The 22,937-nt window shown below is 41.5% G+C and overlaps 2 protein-coding genes across 14 annotated transcripts; one reads left to right on the top strand and one right to left on the bottom strand.

Moving 5' to 3' along the window:
- The first annotated feature begins 64 nt into the window (after window positions 1–64).
- mapk8a (mitogen-activated protein kinase 8a) lies at window positions 65–10,286 on the top strand. 7 transcript variants are annotated; one of them, XM_085182031.1, is made up of 12 exons: window positions 65–171; window positions 3,720–3,886; window positions 4,140–4,269; window positions 4,418–4,476; window positions 4,588–4,726; window positions 5,387–5,552; window positions 6,176–6,247; window positions 6,627–6,809; window positions 6,924–7,048; window positions 7,164–7,227; window positions 7,880–7,957; window positions 8,411–10,286. In XM_085182031.1, exons 1-12 carry the CDS (start codon window positions 136–138, stop codon window positions 8,587–8,589), a joined length of 1,398 nt encoding a protein of 465 aa, XP_085038157.1. In that variant the 5' UTR covers window positions 65–135; the 3' UTR covers window positions 8,590–10,286. The 7 variants fall into 7 exon arrangements, with proteins under 7 accessions (XP_085038157.1, XP_085038156.1, XP_085038161.1 ...); XM_085182030.1 differs by lacking the exon at window positions 6,176–6,247 and adding an exon at window positions 5,793–5,864; XM_085182035.1 differs by lacking the exon at window positions 6,176–6,247 and adding an exon at window positions 5,793–5,864 and having other exon boundaries at window positions 8,383–10,286.
- arhgap22a (Rho GTPase activating protein 22a) lies at window positions 9,602–22,519 on the bottom strand. 7 transcript variants are annotated; one of them, XM_085182025.1, is made up of 11 exons: window positions 22,277–22,390; window positions 20,231–22,142; window positions 17,182–17,378; window positions 16,418–16,505; window positions 13,298–13,426; window positions 12,949–13,159; window positions 12,738–12,870; window positions 12,585–12,658; window positions 12,130–12,251; window positions 11,011–11,998; window positions 9,602–10,887 (listed from the first exon to the last, which is right to left on the bottom strand). In XM_085182025.1, the coding sequence occupies exons 2-11, from the start codon at window positions 20,262–20,264 to the stop codon at window positions 10,668–10,670; spliced, it is 2,196 nt and encodes a 731-aa protein (XP_085038151.1). In that variant the 5' UTR covers window positions 20,265–22,142; window positions 22,277–22,390; the 3' UTR covers window positions 9,602–10,667. The 7 variants fall into 7 exon arrangements, with proteins under 7 accessions (XP_085038151.1, XP_085038152.1, XP_085038148.1 ...); XM_085182026.1 differs by having other exon boundaries at window positions 20,231–21,970; window positions 22,277–22,379; XM_085182022.1 differs by lacking the exon at window positions 20,231–22,142 and having other exon boundaries at window positions 22,277–22,519.
- Between the last annotated feature and the right edge of the window lie 418 nt (window positions 22,520–22,937).

Raw genomic sequence — 22,937 nt, 5'->3', positions numbered from 1 at the left:
TTAACTAATCCGCCTGACGCCCAAAGGTGCGGTGGATCCCCGGGGTTGGTGCGCTACAGAGAAGCCCGGGTAGAACGGGCGATCTCGGCCACGCCAGTGGGCAAGAGCTTGCTGCTGTGGGGCTGCTCCTCAACAATGATCATAACACTGCGGGCTCTCTTCGAACAGGGGGTAAGAAACCGTAGTAGCCTCGTCTTGCTGCGGGAGTCTGTACTGGGACGTTTATCCATCGCTGTCCAGGTCGTTTTTTTTTTTTTTTTGCGCGCAGCTTGTCTCTGCAGGGTCTGTACCTACGCAGGGACAAAGATGAATAACGACCGTCCACGGTTGTGAGGTGGGTGCTGGGAGAATTTAAACTACTCAGCGCTAAGTTAACATAATTTTATCTCATGTCCTTACTCAGTCACATGCCTTCGCAGGCTCCGTGCAGCGTACGCTGGTGTAGTGTACGCCGGTGTGGGTGAAGGAAGGAACTGATGGATGGACTGTAGATGGTACCCTTTTTCATAATATGCTGTGGATTTCTGCAGAGCATTCATCCTCTACAAATTACCCAACAGCTTACAGGGGATAATAAATATTGCCTTCGATTAAATATTATATCTTCTGTTCCGCTACATCAGTGACTATTCCGGGAAAATACGAGTCCAACTTTGAAATAATTTTATTGAAACCACTGTAATATAGCATATATATGAGAAATACTGACAGTTTAACTAAGGTAAAATAGAAATTTAAACTAGCATCATTGATGTAAGAAACCCATCATTTACTACGTTGAAGAATGAATAGATAGATAGATAGATAGATAGATAGATAGATAGATAGATAGATAGATAGATAGATAGATAGATAGATTGATTAAAGGTAATATTTTCAGTTCTAGACTATTAAAAATATCCTAATAACCTAACAGACTTGACAAAGGAGGGGAAAACAGTATAAAAAACTCTATGAATTCCCTTTGCTTGAAGCTGTTCCAGAGCTTCACTTCATACCTTCACGTCATACCCCTGTGAAGTATTTTGCAACAAGGTCAGTTTTAGGAAGAGGATCAGTCAGAAAAAACGTGGACACTATTCTGTCTGACCTGTGTGTTCAGTGATCCACACAGTCTGGAACTTCCACTGTCTTTATGGCTGTGTGGGTAAATTGTATGCCATTCACTTTGATTATTCACCTTTCATTACAAACTAAAAGCTGGAAATTACATTTCTGCATTGCTAAGCTTTGTTGACTAGAAGTATGATCATTATTTTTACGAGGGCTCTGATTAATTTCCCTTAATAATAGAATATTTATTAATTTTCGGAACTGCCACTGTGGGCATAACGAATATAAAGTATGCAGAATAAATATATTTTTCAAACGGAAGTTGGCCAAAACTATTTTTAAATAGCTGGATACATAAGCGGAAGCAAGGATGGATGTAGGAGGAGGAGGTGGGTGTGTCTCTGTGCACGAGTGACGTCTTGTTGGTGGGACGCATGCCCCGTGCGCACTGCGCGTCCCGGCCTGTCAGTGGCAGTCAGATGGAAACGTAGGCAATAAATTTGGTGAGGTCATGTATTTTTAAGCCGCGCAGCCGAATAAATGATCATTCAGCGGCGGCATAAACAAATAGCCCGCAGCCCCGGAACGTTTCACCGCTGATCGAGCAGCCGGGGGATCGATAGTTTGATGATTTGATGACAGAGGTAAGAGGAGGATTCGCACCTCCGCTCCTCAGACGTGCTTATTGTTTGGTCGTGGGGGGAGGGTCACAAGTGGCTACGTTCACGCCGCTTCACCGAGAGCGGCTGTTGTGTTACACTGTAGCCTCACTGATTAACAGAATCCCTCTTGTTTGTTTTAAATGTCGTCAAAGTCTAATAGTCCGTGCACGGTTCGCTCACAGATTCAGGGAGAAGCCGACCGGTGTCATCACCGACTGTGTCAAAATCAGGGCCTGGCTGTCATATAGCGATGTGGCCGTTATTATCACCGTCAGCTATCTCTGCCATCGACAGGACAAGGCAGAGGGGTCGTGTGTCCAAGGTTAACACTCTGACATGGGTTGAAGATGAATAATAGCGGTCCTTCACTCGGTCTATGTTATCAATGTGTATCGCTGAGGCTCAGCGCTGTCATTTTCTTCTTGTAGTCTTTTTCCGTACATTCTCTGCGCGTGTGCGCTGGAAAGCAGGTTGTCTAAACTTTTGATTGAGCCTATTTTAAGGTTTGCTATATGACAAAAAGTATCCACGAGGCAAACTCTAATAAACATCTACATGGCTGACATATCCATTGTGTCTGTTGATGAGTGCTGCATGTAAGCTGGGACAATGGGAGATTGTATTCTGTTGTGGTAAATTGCAAATGCTGGTTTTCTTGTGTTAATGTTTATATGCATCCCTAGGAGCTGACTGAATGAAGTATATACTTTGGAAGCTATTGTTAAATCAATAGAGTGAAAATAAATGGTGAATCATTAGAAGGCAGTGAACTCTGTGAATGACCTGCTGTATTTGTGCTTTTGCAGAAAGCGTGGAGCTGCTCGATGATTCGCAGCACTCTGCATGCCTTTAAATCCGTCCAAACTCCCAGCTTCTTGAGTGCTGCATGAGACTACTAATGTGGCTGCTGCAACCCTTATAAATACTGCAGCTGACACATAACTGCAATCTAGCAGTAAGGCAATTGATTTTAGGGGAATTTGCTGCTGCCACGTGCAGTTCTAGGCATCAATACCGGTTATTTCACATTAGGGACATTGATATTAACACAGTGTGTGACCAAGTATGAATATAGGGCACAAGAAGATATCAAGTGCAATTTCCTCACTGTAATAATCTGGCCCGAATTATCATCACAGATAGCCATTGCTGCAAAAAATAATGGCTTAGATCATCCGTCGTATGTGCAGCTAATAACTATTCATATCACGGCCATCGCTACATACCAACAGCGGTGCCGTTTAAGCCGTCATAACTTGGATGAGCACAATTGTCTTCCGGTCTGGAATATAAAAAGAAGCAGCATGTCTATTTTCATGTTGTGAGGGAGGTGGATGTTATGGACGTCTTTGTGACGTTGGAGGAACAGAAGGAGAGCTGACTCACTTCATTCTGGCAATTATATCCCTCATATGGACTGTGTGTGTCGGAAGAGTGGAAGAATGAGAATGGGGAGGGTGATTATGTCACTTATGTAAGAACTGAAGAAAGTGAAAGGAAGCTGCTTAGTTTTTCTCCTTTTTTAGGTTTTAGGCGTTTCAGTTTGATGAACATCGTGCGCACCAGTCGGCATCCATGTGTTGTGTATTATCTGGGCTCGCGGTCTCATGGTGGAACCTGACCCAGTTAACATGTGCCCGTGGAGGACCTGCTTGTAGAACTGAGCTGGATTCCTGGGCTGGGGTCCAAACTCAGCGGAATTATCACCGGGCTTGATTTTCCATGTGATAGAGTCACTCTCTGAGTCGTTTCATATGATGAAGTAGACCTCCCCGCGGCCTGCTGTTCTGCCACCACGGCTGACGATATCAAATCTGCCGTCTTGGTGCGTTTCAGAGTTTGCTGAGATGAGGAATTGCCCGCAATGCTTTTAGTGTGAAATTCAGCACTCTCTTTTCTCCTTTACTCCTAATCTGCTTTCTCTGGAGCAGGGAAGGGCAAGTGGGATATCTATTGTGTAGTTCTGGCTCTGCAAAATATTTAAACGCATCTCCGTCTCCACAGAGGACATTTTTGGATGCACAGAAGGCAGTAATCAAAGATTTCACCATGAATAAAAACAAGAGAGAAAAGGAGTTCTACAGCGTCGATGTGGGGGACTCAACATTCACCGTGCTGAAGCGATACCAGAATTTAAGACCCATTGGATCAGGAGCACAGGGTATCGTCTGGTGAGTGGTTCAGCCTCATTCTTATTCAGTCAACAGCTGCTTGGAGAAATAGCGGTCACTCTTTCCATTAGTCCACGACAATCTAATTTAATGACACCTTCTGTTACTGATAAAACTAAAATTCAAGCCCACATCAGTTGTAAATTGTGCCACTTTATGTTACAAGCTCAGACCTCAAAGGTGTTGAACTTGAGTATCGTTATTTTTTTTATCATGTCTTACACCCATTTATGCTGATTTATGTGCTCTTCAGCTCTGCTTATGACCAAATCCTTGAAAGAAATGTTGCCATCAAGAAGCTGAGCCGGCCGTTTCAAAATCAGACCCACGCCAAGAGGGCGTACAGAGAGCTAGTCCTAATGAAATGTGTCAATCACAAAAACGTAAGTGGGCAAAGTACTCAGATACTTTTCACCAGTAGGAGACATTGTAATGGTTTCAGTGTGTTCGAATGTGCATGCGACCCAAGTTGTGTTTTATTTTGAAATGCCACAAAATATGATTTTGATTAATGCAACTTTATACCCGCAGATCATTGGTCTGTTAAATGTATTTACACCACAAAAATCATTCGAAGAATTCCAAGATGTGTAAGTATGAAGTTACACAGGCAGTATACAATCTAAATATAATAAATCCTGTCACGTGTTTTCTTGAAATGCCTCTTTAGCTTAAACTGTAAATGGTTTCCGCTCCGTCAGATACTTGGTGATGGAGCTGATGGATGCCAACCTGTGCCAGGTCATACAGATGGAGCTAGACCACGAGAGGCTCTCCTATCTGCTCTATCAGATGTTGTGCGGAATAAAACACCTCCATGCGGCGGGCATCATTCACAGGGTAAGCATCAGCTGGCCATGAATACACACACTAATGCCAGGGAGTGTTCTGACCTGTTAAACCTGCTGTGATACTTGACGCTGAGGTGTTAGGGCAAACGGTCATCTGGCACGCCTTGAATGCAGTCTTTCAATACAGTTTTAATGACTAAACCCCAACAGAAATTAGATTACTTCATAATTATATTGTTATTATAGAGCATATGTTGTTATAGCTACTAAATGACAGAGCAAACATTCCTAATAAAACATCTTTGAACAAAATCCTGATTTTCTATCCGTTCTTGTAAGCTGATACAGACTTCTCACCTCCTCTGACGATGGAAGGTGAATCATTTTCTCATATGGATCAGTGAGAAGCAGGTGTGAAATGAATGGATGCGCTGTGATTTACAAGAGCAACGCATCAGTGCTGCAAGAAACATGCAGCCAAGTGTGCTTGAAATTGTGGCACCGATACCTGACAATTGCCGCTTACTGACACGAGTATTGATCAAACATTGTTCAAGAAAGAAGCATTATTTTCTCCTTAGCATGAAACATCAGCCTGTTGCCATGAGATTTATATGAAAGTGAGGAAAGCATCTCAATAAACACGTCTACCTTTTGTTGAAACGGAGAAGGAGGTTCTATGCCTTTTTGCTTGTTTGCTCCTCTGTAGGACCTCAAGCCCAGTAATATTGTCGTCAAGTCAGACTGCACACTAAAGATTTTAGACTTCGGCTTGGCTCGGACAGCTGCGACGGGCCTCCTGATGACACCGTATGTAGTTACACGGTACTACAGAGCACCAGAGGTTATCCTGGGCATGGGCTACCAAGCCAATGGTGGGTGATTTCCTTTGTGCTGTATCTTATTAGTCTACACCATCTGCCTTTTTAGATATCAGTGTAAAAAAATGAACTTCCGTTGCACCATAGTATGAGGCTTTAATTGATATTCAGAGATAAATCTTGCTTTAAGCTGCATGCTTCTTTACACGAAGGGAAATTGCTTGCTAACTCGCCTTTTATATATAACTAACCTGTTGCTGTGCATTCTCCTTACCTTTTATTGGCTTTGTTCAGTGGACATATGGTCTGTGGGCTGCATACTAGCGGAAATGGTTCGGCATAAAATCCTTTTCCCAGGAAGGGACTGTATCCTTGTGTCTTTTAAATTCTTCCTCACCGTTATTTTTAACAGTCTTTTATAAAGTTTCTGTCAGATTTTTCTCTGTTTCATCATCACGTCATTAACTGTCTGTTCAACAATGCTTTCTCCCACTCGAGCTCACCTACATCCGGCTGTCGCGGCTTCACTTCTGTTCTAATCGCCGCTCCTCTTCTGTTCCGTTTTACATTCTTCTCACTTTGTTTCATTTTTGTTCATTTGTGTTCTTTTTTTCCCCTTCTCTTCACCATTTTTGTTTGCATGTCCACCTCCCTGCCATCTAAATGTTCACTTCCAGTGGATGTATGGTCAGTGGGATGCATTGTGGCTGAGATGATCAGGGGAAGTGTGTTGTTCCCTGGCACTGATCGTATCCTTCCCCATCATTGATTTATCACTGTGTCATCACTTCATCTAGTGTGAAGAGATCCACCACCATCCCGAGAGTTTTTCACTCCACCATTCCACCAACATTACCTCTGTCATTCCTTTGCTGCTTCCACATATCGAGATAAAATGCAGGCCAATCTAGATAATAAATGGTGGTAGCCGCCGAGAGAGTACACACTATAGTTATGTATTGGCTGAATAGGAAAGAAGTGAATAGCCATGCCACCATAGATCCTGTGTGCAGATATGTGAGTAGAGCTGTTAGTGTTTGCACCTCAAAGAAAGCTAAATGTCATGTTGCCCTTATGGTCTTTTGGAGCGTATGTATGTGGCCTTTTCCCTTAACATTTACACTTCAGACATCGACCAGTGGAACAAGGTAATTGAGCAGCTAGGCACTCCATCTCAGGACTTTCTAATGAAGCTGAACCATTCAGTAAGAACGTACGTAGAAAACAGGCCCCGCTATGCTGGATACAGCTTTGAGAAACTCTTCCCAGATGTTCTCTTCCCTGCCGACTCTGATCACAACAAACTGAAAGGTGGTGTTTCTTGTCATGACTTAAGCAACCAATAAATGATTCATCAAATGACATCCTTGTGATCAATAGCATGGGATCTTAATTGCCATCATTTTTTTTGTTAATCCCCCACAGCAAGCCAAGCTAGAGATCTCTTATCCAAGATGTTAGTAATTGACGCCTCCAAGCGTATTTCGGTAGACGAGGCCCTGCAGCACCCCTATATTAACGTTTGGTATGATCCAGCTGAAGTGGAAGCGGTAAGTGGATCGCTGATACTGCGTGATTCTTGAATGTGTTACATCACTTTCAGTGGAAACCTGGCATCACTCTTGTACCACTAACGTGCCATTTAAACCATTTTTTCGTTCTCAGCCCCCACCAAAAATCCCGGACAAACAACTGGATGAACGAGAGCACACCGTGGAAGAGTGGAAAGGTTAGACAGCCTCCTGTGACTGTAAATGTTTGACTCTTAATTTATTATTTACCTGCCAGACAGAAGCCACACAGAAGTGAAGCAGAAAGCTATGATGTTTGAAAGTGATACTTAGTATGATGTGCACGCAAAGTACCAGGTGGTCAGAGTTTGTGATATGGATGTTATGAATGGTGATGAAGTGACCTAATCAATTTCTATTAAAATAAAGCACAAAAAAACATGTCCAAGGAGATACAGTAGAGCAGGATTGACTGTATAAATGCAAAGAAACATCAGATGAAGCTCTGCATCTTTGCCATGGCTGCCAGATGGTGTATTTAGTGACTTTAGACACCTTTTTAAAGCCTCTCAGTAGTGTTTTCCACTGTGGGAAACCTGACTCTATTGGCCATGAGAGGACTTAAGATTGTGAGTAAATATCACTTTCAGTTATGCAGCAGGATGAGCTCATCCTTATCCCTGCCAGGTGATAATGACCCCTCAATCATTTTTAGAAGGGTCACACCAGCACAGCCAGTCCAAATTAGTAACATGTTGCTATTTGGACCGTACAGTATGCAGTACACTCCAGCTATACGGGAAAGCATATGATGATTCCTCTCTCCCTCCCACCAGATTGAATGAAAACAAATTTCCTTTTTTTTTGCAGAGCTGATTTATAAGGAAGTGAGTGAATGGGAGGAATGGAAAAGGAACGGGGTTATAAGAGGCCAGCCGTCTCCTTTAGGTGAGTGATCTTGAGAACTTAGGGAGATAAGAAGGTGGAAAGGATTCATCTGCAATATTTTTTTTCACATAATGTTTGTTTATCAGCAACAACAAGACAAGTTGTAGTTTCATAAGATTCAGACACCCACTTTCTGTGCATGACTGAGTAATGCACAAATGGTTTATTAGTAAAGCCAGGGAGACATCAAGATGGACTGCACTGGTATATCTTGGCTTTCTAGTCTTACTGACCTCTTAGAGGGCTATACAGTACGAGCTGAAGAGAGTGGGATGACCCACTTAATCTCCTGAGCCAAAGTAAATGATGCACATCCTGCTTGCCCAGTCCCATCCTAATATAAATCATTTGTGGCAGAAAGTATCTTATTTTCTTGTAAAACACCAGAAAATATCACTAACCTGTGTATTTTTGACGAAACGTAGGCGTTGATGTGTGTTTTTCGCAGCACAGGTGCAGCAGTGATCGACAGCCCTCCTCAGCCCACATCTTCCTCTTCCTCTTCGGCCAATGACATCTCGTCCATGTCCACAGAGCCCACTGACCCAAGCAGTGACCCCACCATGACCTCGGAAACAGACAGCAGCTTAGACGGTCACACCTCTTTGGGCGCGCTGGCCTGCTGCAGATAACGTTAGACACGCAGTGCACATACACACGAACAACGCGGAAATGTCCCTTCTCATCAGCTTGAGAGGGTTTAGGCCAATGAAACTTGTCATGTTAGTTTGTAGAGCCGTGCTTTTTAATGTACAGATTGTCCCCCCCCCCATATAAAGCTGTAAATGACTGTGGTTTGCAATTGTATCATTATTACTGTATTTTTGCTGCAGAGAGTTTTGATGTGAAACTGTGATGTATGTTATGAAAGAGACGGATCTGATTTTTTTTTTCTTTTTTTAGCTAGTACTACAAATTCAGATGCCATACCGTTAGCACTACAATTATGTTGAGTATATTTTTGTATAGTTTTTTCTTTTTGGGTGGGGGGTGGGTTGGGCGGGGCATTTGAATGAACACTAATTCTGTCTAACAGTAAACTATAGCACACTTGATCTTGGATCTTAATGCAAACCGATGATTTTATTTTGATATTGTTCCTCATCTTGTAGAAAGTGCCCCTTGCTGCATCCAAGTTAGCATATTTTTAGCAAACAGTCTAACAGTCAATGCCCTGACACTGTTTCCTTTTTTTGTTACTATAGCGTACTGTAAACTGATTGTATTCTGACTAGTTCTTTTACTTAGATGTAATTTGTAGTTGACGGTCTGTTGGATGAGCAAGAGCTGGATGAAAAGAGAGCAAGTAGAAATGTAGAATGAGTCGATGATTACTGTGAGCGCTGTAACAACCCTACTGGCTAGATTGAGTGCTGTTTTGGGGACATCACCAGACACCAAGTCTAAATTAGTCACTTTATCCTACTGTCTGATATTATCTACAGCTGTCTGATATTTAAGATATTTAATTTAAGTGCCCTTACTCAATTCCATGATTTTTAGTTCTCTTCTGTCGCCGATGCTCCTCTCTTCTGTGGTGCATCTTTCTGAGTTCTACCTCACACATGCACTCATTCAAACATGTTTGTGAAGAAACAGTATCTTGGCACACATCATTTTGAAAGAAATGCAAAAAAGTATATATTTTTTTCTGTATTGTTTTCTGTATTTATTTATTTATTTGTTTATTTCAAGCTAGGATGCATTGTATGTAATGTACATTTAATCCAGAAGCACTATTTATATGCATTTTGTTTTCTGTGCAGTATAGTTCATGGATTAGTAAAGTTAGTGACAGATCTGTACATTTTACTGTAGATTGCACTGTATTTATGCTTTCAGAGAGTCGGGAAACAGACATTTGCTTTTGCCAGGATAACTTTTTGTAAGGCTCAAATTCCCAAAATGTCCTTTTTGCCTGTTTTTTTTTTTTTCATGGTAGGGCACTCCAGGCAGTAACCCCTAGCATCAGCTCCCAAAATGCACTTTGGGGAATGTGACGCTGTCCTGACCCTTTCTTGGCCATAATTCAATTTTTTATTTTATTTTTTTATTTTTGCTCCTCCTTCATTGTCCTTAGAAATAAAACCAATAGAAGAGACTAAGCAGGATTTTGCCTCTGAGTAAATCTGATATTAGTGCAGGTACATGTGGGGAAAAAAAGAGCCATTCAGCACTACTGGTACAATGCATTCTTCTGATTGGCCAAACACTGTCAGCAACGAGTCTTTTGGGAAGGTCACTTGCCTCACTAACAGACCAAATATATACATCAGAAAATGGAAACTGTCAACCTTCAACTCCTGCAAATAAAAGAGTTGAATTTTAACGTCTCACGTTATCCTTTCTTTTACTGAAAGCTTACATTTCTTTCTAGAATATCAGCATCAACAATAACGTATCTATGTATTATGTACCTCATAATTTTTAGTAAGGCCTTTTCTGGTTTCTTACAAGGAAATTTCAATTGCTAATTAAATGACCTATGGTGTATAACAGCAAGGAATGACAAATAAGAGGTGCTTGGTCCAGAGGAGTTCTTGTTTGGCACCGGCACTGGTCAGTGTAGGCACAAGAGAGCTGTACTAAAAGATGGCAATTAGTACTGCGCTAGAGGTATTTGGTCTTCAAAGCTTTGGGGCTGGTTGGGCGTCCCAGTAACTGAGCTCCTCCTCCACTGATGGACCAGATGAAGGCAGGCTGGTCTGGTCTATTTGGTCCGTGTTGCTCCTGTAGTTAGATCTCCGAGGGTTTTGAAGAATTCCTCCATCTCTTGCTGAAGGAGAATGTTGCGATTTTCTGCATCTTGATGTGCCCGCTCTGAGTTCCTGAGTCGGATCTCCAGCATGTGAAACTTCTTCTTCTCCTGGTCTAGCTCCTCCTCGAGGCGGTTTATCTGGGACTGGTAGTTGGAACAGGACTCTTCCAACCTCAAATGAAATAAATATAATTAATGAAAAATATTACATGTATGAATAATAATGAATAAATAAATAATACATTTTGATTTTGAATGGCTATTCTAAACAGAATGGCAAATGACTCATTCGTACTTGCGGATACGGACTTCATAGCTTGCCCTCTGTTTCTTCAGTTCCTGCTTGAGCTGGGCCACCTTGCTTGTGGCATCTTCATTTGTTTCTGCAAGATCATCATCTTCATTGCAGCTTGGACTGTGATCCAAAGTATTTGCACAGTCCTTCAACTGTGTGGGCCTCTCTTGACTCGGTTCTAATTTTGTTGCTTTATCGCTCCCTTCTGGCTCAGACAATGAAATTTCGTAAGACGTCCAGATGGACGAAGTGTCAGCAGGTAGACTTAGACTGGAGGGGGCCACGTTGTCATAAGCAGACAGTCTGTGGGATTGGTGGAGAGCTCTGTGAGACAAGGATGTTCGAGAAGAGTCTTCATCAGAGTCTCTGTGAGAGTCTTTAAGAGTAGTTTCTTTAAGGGAGAGGGTTGAATCCTTTAGCGATAGAGTTGAGTCTTTTAGTCTCTCCCCAGATGAGGTGGTACGTCTGTGGGCTCGGAGGGATGACAGACCATTCATTAACCAGTTGCTCCCCCCGGCAGCCGACACGTCCCCTGCAGATCCCCCTATTTTCCCTCTTGGCCCACCTGAGGTTGCACTGCCCTTGAAGGTGGATCTCCAGGAAGGCAATGCTTTAGCTTGTTTGCTAGGGCTAACAGCTGCATCGCTTCCAACTTTTCCTTCAGTCTTGATGTCTTCCTCTGTCTTGCTTTTGCTCTTCCCTTCAGTCTGACTTTCCTCACCCTTGTCCAGTGTAACAGGGCTCACTGCTGTTACCTTAATGTCTGTAGAAGAAGTGGAAGGTTGGGCTTTTTCATTAGGCATTTTGGAGCTTGTCCCTGAGGGATGTGGGTGGTCAGGGTCTTCTTGTGAAAGCCATTCCACCTTGCACCTTTGGCTCTCCTGGCGCTGTATGGGAACCTTAATCTCTGTTTCTGGCTCCTCACGTTGGTAAAGTCGTGAGTGTTCACTAATCAGCACAGTCATTAGGTGCTGCACCTGCGTACTTCCTGTTTAGAATGCCAAACAAAAATACAACAAATTTCTCAAGTTATCTTGAAACTTTGTACACACTGATTGAAATGCAAGCTTTTGTTCACAAATTTGCATTAAATTAGCAAAGATCGATGTGCTCTCTAACCCTCCATCATGGTGATTGGATCCTCCACTCTGGGCCGAAGGATATTAGGTCCAAACACAGTGGCCAGGTTCTGAACACTCATCTTATTCTCATTGGAGTGAGACTGCACCTCATCCAGAAACCTGAACAGACACAACCAAAAGCAAAACTTATTTTCATATAATCATCAGTGCTAAGCTTTGCTAAAGCTGGCTTTAAAAAATAATCATGATTGAGAGGTCTCATTGTGACTGGTGCGTGGGATTTTTTCCATAATGTAAGGAGTTAGAGAAGATATGCAATTATGCACAGTGATGTCACTTCCCCTGATGAAGACAATGTGGGTGTAATGAATGTCTCTGGTTTGATAGGCTGACAAATCATCAGTTGTGAAGCCGTGAAGGCAGAATAATGAGTCCCATCACAATGACATCAGCACTGATATATATATAGGTGACAAGATACAGTTTACGTACTTGCAGATGTACTCAAGGAGGTTGTAGTTGACCTGAGGAAGTGATTTCACCTGTTTGCCGAGCTCTGTAATACCCTTGGAAAAAAGTAGATGTTTATTGCCAAGAACAGATTTTGAAATGTACCAGTAAAGTCTTAAGTAGACAATTCAATACCATTTCTTTATCCTTGGTAAGAAGCTGAGCGCAAGAGAGAAACTGTGTGTATTTGGAGAATGGGATTATAGGCTCTGGCAGCTCTCGTATGTACAGCTTTAACAGTGATGCCACTGTGTGGACGTCTGTGGAACTGAAAGAGAAAAGGACTGCACAATATAGAGTACTATTCCATACAGATAATGGCTTAGCATACTGCATACTGCCTCACCTGTCAAACACTGGCTTCTCACCGCGGTCAAAGGCATCCTGCAGTTCTCTAACATGATTGGTCTGTCCGGGGGCCCTGAAAAGGCCCTCCTCCTTGAGTCCATTTTCACGGATGAAGCATACACACTGCTCAACCAGCACAGGGACTAGTCTCTGAGGGCCACATTGGGATTCATACAACATTGTCTCCTCTAGGTGCTGCCCAAAGACACCTTCAGTCACAAAACCAAGAAATTCATGTGACTAATAGCTCAAAATTTTTCTTATGCAAACCCCGTATCCCTTTTTAAGGCATGCAGACCCTTCTGTGTTCATGTGTGTCTATACAAGGACATTTTAAAGACTCAAACCTCCACCAAGTGGAGCCCATATAGCTCTACGTATGGCTCTGACCCATTCTTCCATGTCGCTCTGGGAGCTGGCCATCAGCAGGAATGATTCATGGCTTATACCAGTTCGATCCTTTTCTCCAGCCCCTGCTGAAAAGAAAGCCATGCTTCAATTTTGTCTTGGTCCCTATGGAATAATGACTAGCACATTTCAAATTCACTATTAATCATATGGAATCAAACACAAAGCAGATAGCACCTCTGCAAATTAGATTGCAAGTGACTTTGCAGAATTACTTTGTTTACAGATCTCATTTGCAAACAATCTCCACCAGCTGCTAATATCAATATCAGTATTCTCAATAACCTCATTAGCTCAAGCGCCCCTGTAAAGTACAAAGACACAATCATGCAGCTCTGCCTTTTCTTCCTCTGGGTGAGCACAGCTTGATGCCACCCGGGATGACATTTCAGTTTGACATTTAGTTCATTTCAGCACAGCTTTGATTACCCTATGTGGAATTCTCTCCCGTCGTACCCCTTTGCCTTTGAAGAGGTGGAAATACTCAGCAGAGATAAAAGCATAAAACTTAACTCACATATTTTAGAAAAAGCAATACAAAACACAGGATTTGTTTAATCCTGGGTTTAGCAAGGATTGCACATGGCACATTGTGGAGAATACATATTAGTACCCGCATTCATTGCTAAGTCCTGCACTGTGGTGCATAGTGTGTTGTGTGTGAGAGACAAACAACCCAGAAAGAGAAGGCTTCCCATGGGACACCAGCAACTGCACCATGCTTTTCACTCTTTTCTCTCTCTGTCCTGGACCTTTCCTCACGTGTGTTTTCACACTGTTTTTTTCAACTAGACAGTCTTTTCCTACAAGGTCACATGAGACTGAGGACAGTGTATTTGCATATAATAAACCATTTATTACAAACTCTACATATTTATTGCCAGCCATTTTCCTAAAACAAATGTGTTTTATATATTTCTGGAACAGCTTCCTAAACTGAATGTATGAGGAAAAAAAATCCACTTATATTCCAATGGAAATTTGATATTCATGCTTCTGTAAAAAAGAAATGAAACAGCTGATTTTATGTAAGGTGGTAAATAAATAAAAGTAAAGTACTCCCTAAAAAAATTAAAGTACTTTTGGATATTAATATTCAAATCCATCAGCAGGAAGGTGTTCATGGTAAAAAGAAAGTATACCCCCTTTTAAATTGGGATTTTATGCATCTAGATATGATAAAAAATTATCTGCATGTGTTAAAATTATGTAAATACAACCTCAGATGAACTACAAAACTGTGTTGTTATTTATTTAACACATGCTAAGCCATAATGCAGAGGCAGTGTGTCAAAAACTAAGTGCACCCTTACTATGATAGGAATTAAGGAGGTAAGTAAGAGCCAGGTACTGCTGATCAAATGTATTTAATTTCCTGATCATCAGACAGTGATCATCTAGAAAGTAGATGTTTGGCAGTTTGCTTCTGTGGAGGATTCAGATATTAACCAACACAATGCCTAGGAGGAAATATGTCACTAATGATCTTAGAGATGCAATTGTTGATTTCCAAACAATTTGAAGTCTATCATTTTACAGTTAGAAAGATTATTCCGAAGGGGAAAACATTTAAGACCTTTGCCAGCCTTCCCCAGAAGTCGAAGTCCCAGTAAATTCACCCAATGGTCAGACCATGAAATACTCAGAGAAACTGAAAACAAACAAACAAAAAACTTAAGAGATAAGACTCTACAGGCCTCAGTTAAAGTTAAAGCATGTTAAAGTTCATGACAGTAGAATGACCTGTCCGAACAGTTGCCAATAGAAAGCATCTTATTTCCAAAAAGAGCATTGCAGCTTGGCTTAGGACGGTTAAAAACCTTCTTTGGACAGACAAAATCAAACACAGCATTTTAGCACAAACTGCCAAGCCCAGTGGTGGATTGTGATTTGGGCTTGTTTTGCAGCCAAAGGACCTAGGGTCAAATGTGAGGTCATCAATCTGAAAGATAAAGCTTAGATAAAGCAGCAAATCTACAAGAAAATGGTTGAAAATAAAAAGAATCAAAGTGTGAAATGTCTCAGTCAAGGTCGAGACCTCAACCACGAAATACAGTGGAGGGATCTTAAGCATGCTGTGGACAAATGAATGCCCACAAACCTCGATGAGCTGAAGCAATGTTGTAAAGAAGAGTGGGGCACAATTCTTCGACAATAATTTAGGACACTGATAAAATCATACAAGAAATAATAACGTGAAGTTATTATTGCTAAAAGTGGTTTTACGAGATCCTGTCAATGTGAATCACATAGTTTTTATGCACTGCTTTGGCATTTTGGATTAATTTTGGTTAAATAAATAATCATGTAATATATATGTGTTGTTGTTGTCCACTTCAGGTTGTATTGAAATGGTTTTAGACCTCGTTAAGGATCAGATTATTATTATTTTTATCACATTGTGATATATGAAGCCTTAGAATTAGCAAAGTAAAAACTGTAATATCTACATAGAGTACAGTAGCTCAAACATACACCTAGTGAATGCATTTAGCACTATCAGTATCAAAAGTAAAAGTGCTCACTGTGTACGAAAATGGCCCCAGTCTGGGCTACATTATATTCTAATTACATTAATTATTAATGCATGCATTACTGGAGGATTTTGCTTTTACGTTTAGTTGCAGTGGGGCACATTTATTTACAGCTGGGTACTTTTATCTGTTAGAATTCATTGCACTTTAAGCTCGCTGTAAGCATGATTTATGTATATCTATATATAGTGACATTTTGAACAATGACATCAGGGAGGCATCTTAATATCCTAAAATCGTCCTTCACTGTGACCATCTAAAACTACCAGATGGTACAAGAGATACTTGGATCAGCACAGGTTAAACAGAGGTTTGCTGCATGTATAGTCTGATCACAATCACAGCAACACAGAGAAAAGTACCGCTAGGTAAAACATAAAGTTTGACCTAAAAATCTAAAGGGAGCCAAGTGCGAAGTTTTCTATTTGGCACTCGGTGCTAAACAGATTGTTCAGCATCTCTTGAACAAGGCTTATTTACTTACTTGTTTCCTTATATAACAGAACTGTCACTGTGCCAACTCACCTGGAACAATTTCAAAAAGGTGGCGGCCAGGCTCGTCCTGATTGGCAGGCACCTCATTGACCTGACTACCCTGAAGAGGAATACAACCCTGCCGGAGAAAGGCGAGGAAGGTGTGAGATATCAGAGGTTCTGGACAAGAGCGTGTAGTGAATGTTAAATATTATGGAGCGCTGAGTACACGGGACTCTGGGCAATTGTCCAACAGAGGGAGGCAATGATGATGGAGGGAGGAATGACTCAGGGAAACATCTCTTCATCTACTTATCCTACTGGTGCTTCCTGATGTACTAGCATTTTTGATCCTTTCAGCACAGATAGGGTCAAAGGTCAAAAACTAAGTGCTTCAGACACAACCACAGGGTAGGTAGTTACCACATAATCAGTGTATGTGTCAGGGCAGTAACAACACACTATGGCTTTAATGGAGACTGTGGGGAGGTCTTAATGGAGCTGATTTTCTGTGTGAAAGATAATGATATTTACTCAGCCATAGCGCAACACCAAGTATTTCATTTAGCAAGCAGTTTAAAAAAAACACACGGTCACTTTTATTTCACTTGGCTATTTAAGAGAATGGAAAACACATTTGGTTTTATTTTAGTTGAAAAACACAGTCGAGTGATCAGTTTTGGGTTCTAAATACTAATCGGATCAGTTCAAGAAGTTGGCTCAGACGTTTCAGGGGGAATACGATGGAATATAACAGAGCAGCCTTGCAACAGGTGACATGATGTCAGTGCCTCATTTGTGCTATTTTGCAATACCTGTGCTTTGTTTTCATCCTGATCCTTGTAGAAATACAGAGCTTCGGTCCTCAGGACAAACCAGCGCAGCTGCCAGTTTTTCATGATACTCCGCTGTCTCTTGAGCCAGCCCGCCTTCAGCGCTTTCTCATGATCCAGAGGAGAACAGGGCCTGGAAACCCTTGTCAACTCTCCGAGAACCATGCTTTTGGACCGCGCTGCATGGGTACACACATTGAGATCAGAAAAAGAGTGACAGAGACAGTATTCCACAAAGACACGGGATAAGTAATTTTCTAAATCTTTCTTTGTAGTCTCCCTCGGGTACCGCTAAGCCCACAGCATGGGCCATGCATCAAGATTTCATCTGAATTCAGCCTACAAAGGGAATGCCTCCATTTCACTGCAAAGCCATCTTGTTTTCAGAAACCCGTCTATTTCTGTACATGTTTTAATTTGTTTCAGATATTAACAGGGGCATTCATTATTTCCAGTCTCATTGCTATACATAGACAGGTTTTGCTTTGGATCAGACTGTGCTTTGACTGCTACAGCCGGAATTAAAATATGGATTATATATTAGCATCTGTATGCCAAAGGAATGGAGCAAAAACTGTGACAGTAGAGCGATCCCTGGGGAGTCAACCAGCAAGAGAAAAGAGAGAGATAAACACAAGGCACAGGCAGAGGGGAGAAGAGAGAAATCAATGGCATCTTTTTTCCTTGTTAATTGCATTTTGCTTTCTGCTGAGGACAGCAGGGAAGGTATCTTTAAGGGCCTGGACAGAGATCTCTCTTTCCTTTCCCTCTCCTGTTTCTTCTTTTCATCTCTCTCTTCCTCTCCCTCCCTCTCTTCTCTCTCTCTGTTATCAGCTCTCTGTCTGGACTCCTCATTTCTATTTCTCCCCTTGCTGGACATCCTTCCTTTGCAGAGTCATGATTGCTGAGAAGGAAGAAGAATGACTGTGTGAAGCTGTCATTACCAAAATGACAGCTGAAGCAGGCTCATCAAGGTTTATAAATACAGCAGATATAATGTAACCATGTCTCATACTTCTATATAAAAGCAAAACAAAACACATAGAAAGTAAAGCTTAAAAATTGTATTACTGAAGTAAAGTACAGTATTTACCCAGTATTTGAGTGGATGTAAGCCTTGAACAGAACTATAGTCATACGTTCTGGTGCAAACATGACAGCTACATCCGCCCACTGTAGTATCAAAAGTAAAAGGGCTCACGCTGGTTAAGATTATTAATGGTGCATTACTGTAGCGTTTTGCTGTTTGGTTTCATGTTTGGTTGCAGTGAAGCTGACTGAAACTATTTTATTCACCGCTGAGTAGTTTACAATTTAAGCCGATTGTAAGTGTTGTAAATGTATATATAAACAGTTTAATCTAAAGTAACAAGGACTCGCTGTGGTGGTAGCAACAGTAGTTTGAATATTTGTATATATTTGAATATATTCTATGAGGTTATACCTTGTGGATAGCTGCTCCAACCTTTAAATGATTGAAATGTAAATTATTTATGTATTATTGAAATAATTCAGTTATTAATATAAAATGTATTATATGTCATTACCATTTGAATGCGATAAGGGTGCAATAATACATTTATTAGTGATTATGATAAACACAGCTCAGTTCACAATGGTCTTCCTCTCAATTTTGAATCTATGGTATCTCAAAAGGACCACATAATTTACTAAAGCCCTTATGTTATCCACTCAAATGTTTCAGTAATCATCCAACTATACAGATAATAGAGGAGCTTCATCCACATCATTCACAGTTTTGTAAATGTCTTCCAGCATAACAGAGAAGGATCCAGACCCAGCTCTGAGATGCTGTTTGAATTTGCCCTAAAAGATGCTGCATAAAAGGGTCAGTGGAGAGCAGAACTGGGAATCTAATCAAAGGAGGATACCATTACAGCAAATGAGAGATGGCAAGCACACAAGACATGGCAAGCAACTACAGCTACTGCACTCTCTGACTGTATCCGTGAAGGAGAAAGCGGAGGCACTTCTCCACCCCATCATCTTTTATGATCCGATTTTTACGGCTGGTCTAGAACAAGTGATCAGCTGCCAGGGGAGAAACGAAGGAACATCTTCGCCTAAAGACACAGAAATATGAGGCTTCACGAAGAAGATGTATCGGAACAGCAATTACAATAATAATAATTTTTTCCTCAAATTAAGGTGGCAGCTGTCACAACTGCCCGTGGCACCTGCAGCAGTGTGCCAAACGGTGTGTTATCTAGCAACCACTTGCTATGAAGAGCACAGGAAGTATTTATACACTGCATCATGATGATCTCGGTGGCAGGAGCTGTTCCTCTGATTTACAGTTTCCATATTAATCTTCACAATATCATGTGAGAGGAACATATATTTGGTGTCCCAACTTCTGTGGTCACAAATGGATTTTACCCAGCATTAGAGGAACTATGTTTGAGAGTCAGCTGTTGGGATTTACAGGGGCAGAGAGTCACGCATTCCTCCCAATTGGATCTCTGTCACCTGCCAAAAACCCACAGCTGGGGAAACCTTGAACAGAGATGCAGTCATGCATTCAGGTGCACACGTCATAATACAGGTGATTTTGAGACGGATAATTATCTTCCCAGCACCGATGCTTACTACAACGTGCCTCATCTCCATCAGAATTAAATCTTCTAGGAATAAGGGTAGTGTAATCACCTGAGGAAGACATGTCGGATTACATCACCCTATAGTAGAGCCTGTTAACACTCAGTGAGCTCTCACAGAACAGCTGAAGCCACTACACTCAGGCTCATGCAAGAAAATGAATCAAATTGCTAGTAAAATGCTCACTAGGATGCAAGGGCACACTGCTCTGCATGTCATTATCAGTGAAAGCACTAATGACAATATTGATGATAGACAATGAAAAAGACAGCAGACTAAGCTCTGCAGCAGCAGCAAGTTAAATAAAAAAAGGAAAAGAAAAAAGAAGCAGAAAGCAGCAAGAAAGGAAGGCAAGACAGAAAAATGAAGCCTGGATGAAGGATGGAGGAAAGGGAGGAGGGACTGTGCTTACCCCGGCGTGCCTGTTTTATCTTGGGGCTCAGCATGGTTACCGTTGCTATACTGCTCCTTCTCACAGAGACATGACCGCATCCCTCTGTTCACACACTATTCCTCACATACACACTCTACCGGCTCCTCTCGCTGTTGCCTCGCCCTGTTACTCCTCATCCTCCTCGAGCATCTCTCTCCCTGGCTCACAGTATTGCACTCTGTCTGATTTTACACTCACACACACATACACACACACACACACACACACACACACACACACTTAACCTCACACTCTCCTCTGGATCCCCTCTTTCCTTTACGTCTGACTCCCCCTCTCTGTCCCACTGGCCCAGTACGCTGTTGTTCTCACATACCTAGAGCCCTGCCTACTCTCTCCCTCTCTTTCTCTTTGGTCTGTCTCTTTATCAGTCACTCTGCCTTCTGCTGCACACTCTCAGTATCAATTTCTCACCATCTATAAATACGTCTGGCTTGGTGTCCTCTGTCTTGTCATCCTTTTCTGTGTTTTTAGCTTTGCTATTGCTCCACAGTCTTCACAATCCCCACAGCCGGTTGTGGAGATTTGATTATGGGCTCATGTGAACCCTGATGTACAACCTCAGATCAATATATTTGATTCCACTGACATCAGTCTCACCACTAAGTGTTATGATGCAGTGAAAGTAGATGTGACACCGCGATGTTGATGTATAGCTGTAAATCTCGGAAGTTTTGCTGATATCTTTAAGTGGAATTAAATACATTCAACCCCTGTGACAAGCAGGCATTTGGAAATGTAACGTTTCTTCAGCTGTTTCTAAATTCATCAACATCAACTTTTTTTCCTAAGGACATCTTCAGAACTTCACAATTTTTCTATTTCTTCAGACCTGAAGAAGCACCTACCGCTGACTCCCCTGAGGTCCTGAGTCAGCCGAGCACCTGGTGAGGATCTAAAAATGAAGCTTATTGATGCACAACAATCAGAGACAAGTTATAAAAAGGTTTCAATTTCCTCTGTCTGAAAATGTCATTAAAAATGTCACTTAGAGGAAGTCAAGACAAGAACTAGAAATCCATTAATAACCTTTAGAAAAAACTGTCTGCTTGGGAGGAGAGATGGTCCATCATCCACAGCCACAAGTCAGTGTATGAAGTTTGTAAGGCAACATGTTGATCTGACAGCTATTATCAGATAAAGTAAAATTAAGTCACAATCACTCGGACTTTGGAGAAAAGTCCATTAGACTTTTCTAAAGCATTAGAGCAGTGGATCCACATAAAGTGGAAAACACTGAAATCCACTTAGAAAGCTTTTCCCCTGTCGGGAGATTAAACTTGCTAGGAGGCAACATCCCCAACCACTGAACCGCTCTAACATTAACATTTTAAAAGAATGTCTTTTTAAATCTCTGTGTTTTTTTGTGTGTTTTTTTTTTAAGTATGTAAGCTATGGCCATATAATCCATCGCAGACATTTGGCAGAACAGATTTTGGGTGGACATATGTTCAAATCAAACAAAACTGTATTGTAAACACTCGTGTTAAGCATCCTGTCTCACTCAGGGTGAGATTTACAGTCGGACAGTAAATGCCAAACTACCTCAATCACTCAGTAATTTGTGTGGTAAAAACCAAAAGTCTCGAGGGTGTGATGTTCTTGTTCCTGTTCAGCTTGTTCAAAGGTTGTAGTCTGTTAAAAAGCCTCCAACTCGTGAAATCAAGAGGGTGGATGAGACCAATATGCAGTACAGAGACACTGTAAGAAGAAAGAGCTGACTGAGATTTCTGTAACAGTCCATTATTTACAAATGACACCAAACGTTAGGACTTTATGAAGGAGAAGCATTTGTAATAACATAACTTTGGCCATAGAAACAGCTTAAACTCTCACAGGCAGTACAAGGATCACACAGATGGATACAGAAACACTGATGAAAAAGACAAAACAAAATTACTACTTAACTTCATTTGAGAGCTCAGATGAAGTTAAGCTTAAAATAAATAATCAGCTTGTATTATATGGTGACATTCAACACAAAACAAGTTAAAAACTGAGCTTTACCTGCTAGTTCCTTTGCTTTGTCACTGATATATGGAGTTCTGTTAGGATTCATGGCATTGAACTTGTGTGCACCATAGGTATCCTTCTCCACCGGAGCCATCTCTAGAGCCATAACACAAGCAAGCAAGCACATTCAGGCTCTAAACAATGACAATACTGAAGTCTCAGTCCTCTGCTTAATAGCCAATCTCCAAGAAACAAATCAAATGACATTCACATGCTCACAGAAAAGGGACCACTATAGTTGCTATCAGTAACGCCTCTGACTTGTCTCTCAGGAATGCTGATGTGAACAGACGTTGATAGAGGGAAGGAAATAGAGACTGTCATGCGAGCATTACTTGCCATGTCGTCTTGGATGGATAGACCGGATGACTCTCTCTCTCTGGAGCCAGTCTCTCCGTGCAGCAAAAAAAAAAGTCAGACTGTCTGAGGCATCTGCAGTGATAGGTACTGCTTTATAGGGAAATAACACACAGCTGTGGGGTTCTCCCACTGTCCTTGTCCTCATTTTTAGTCTGTCTCTCACTCAGGAAGTGAGCTGGCCCGATGAAGAAGTGAAAACTGCTGACTTGTGTACAAAAATAATATTAGTTTCTCCTTTAAATGGCATCACTGTACTGCTCATATCACTAACAAGACAGCAAAATAAAGCGCTGTA

This window comes from Neolamprologus multifasciatus, chromosome 13 (assembly GCF_963576455.1).
Source record: "Neolamprologus multifasciatus chromosome 13, fNeoMul1.2, whole genome shotgun sequence".
NCBI classification, from domain to species: Eukaryota; Metazoa; Chordata; class Actinopteri; order Cichliformes; family Cichlidae; genus Neolamprologus; species Neolamprologus multifasciatus.
This window is presented reverse-complemented; position numbering and strand designations above follow the sequence as displayed.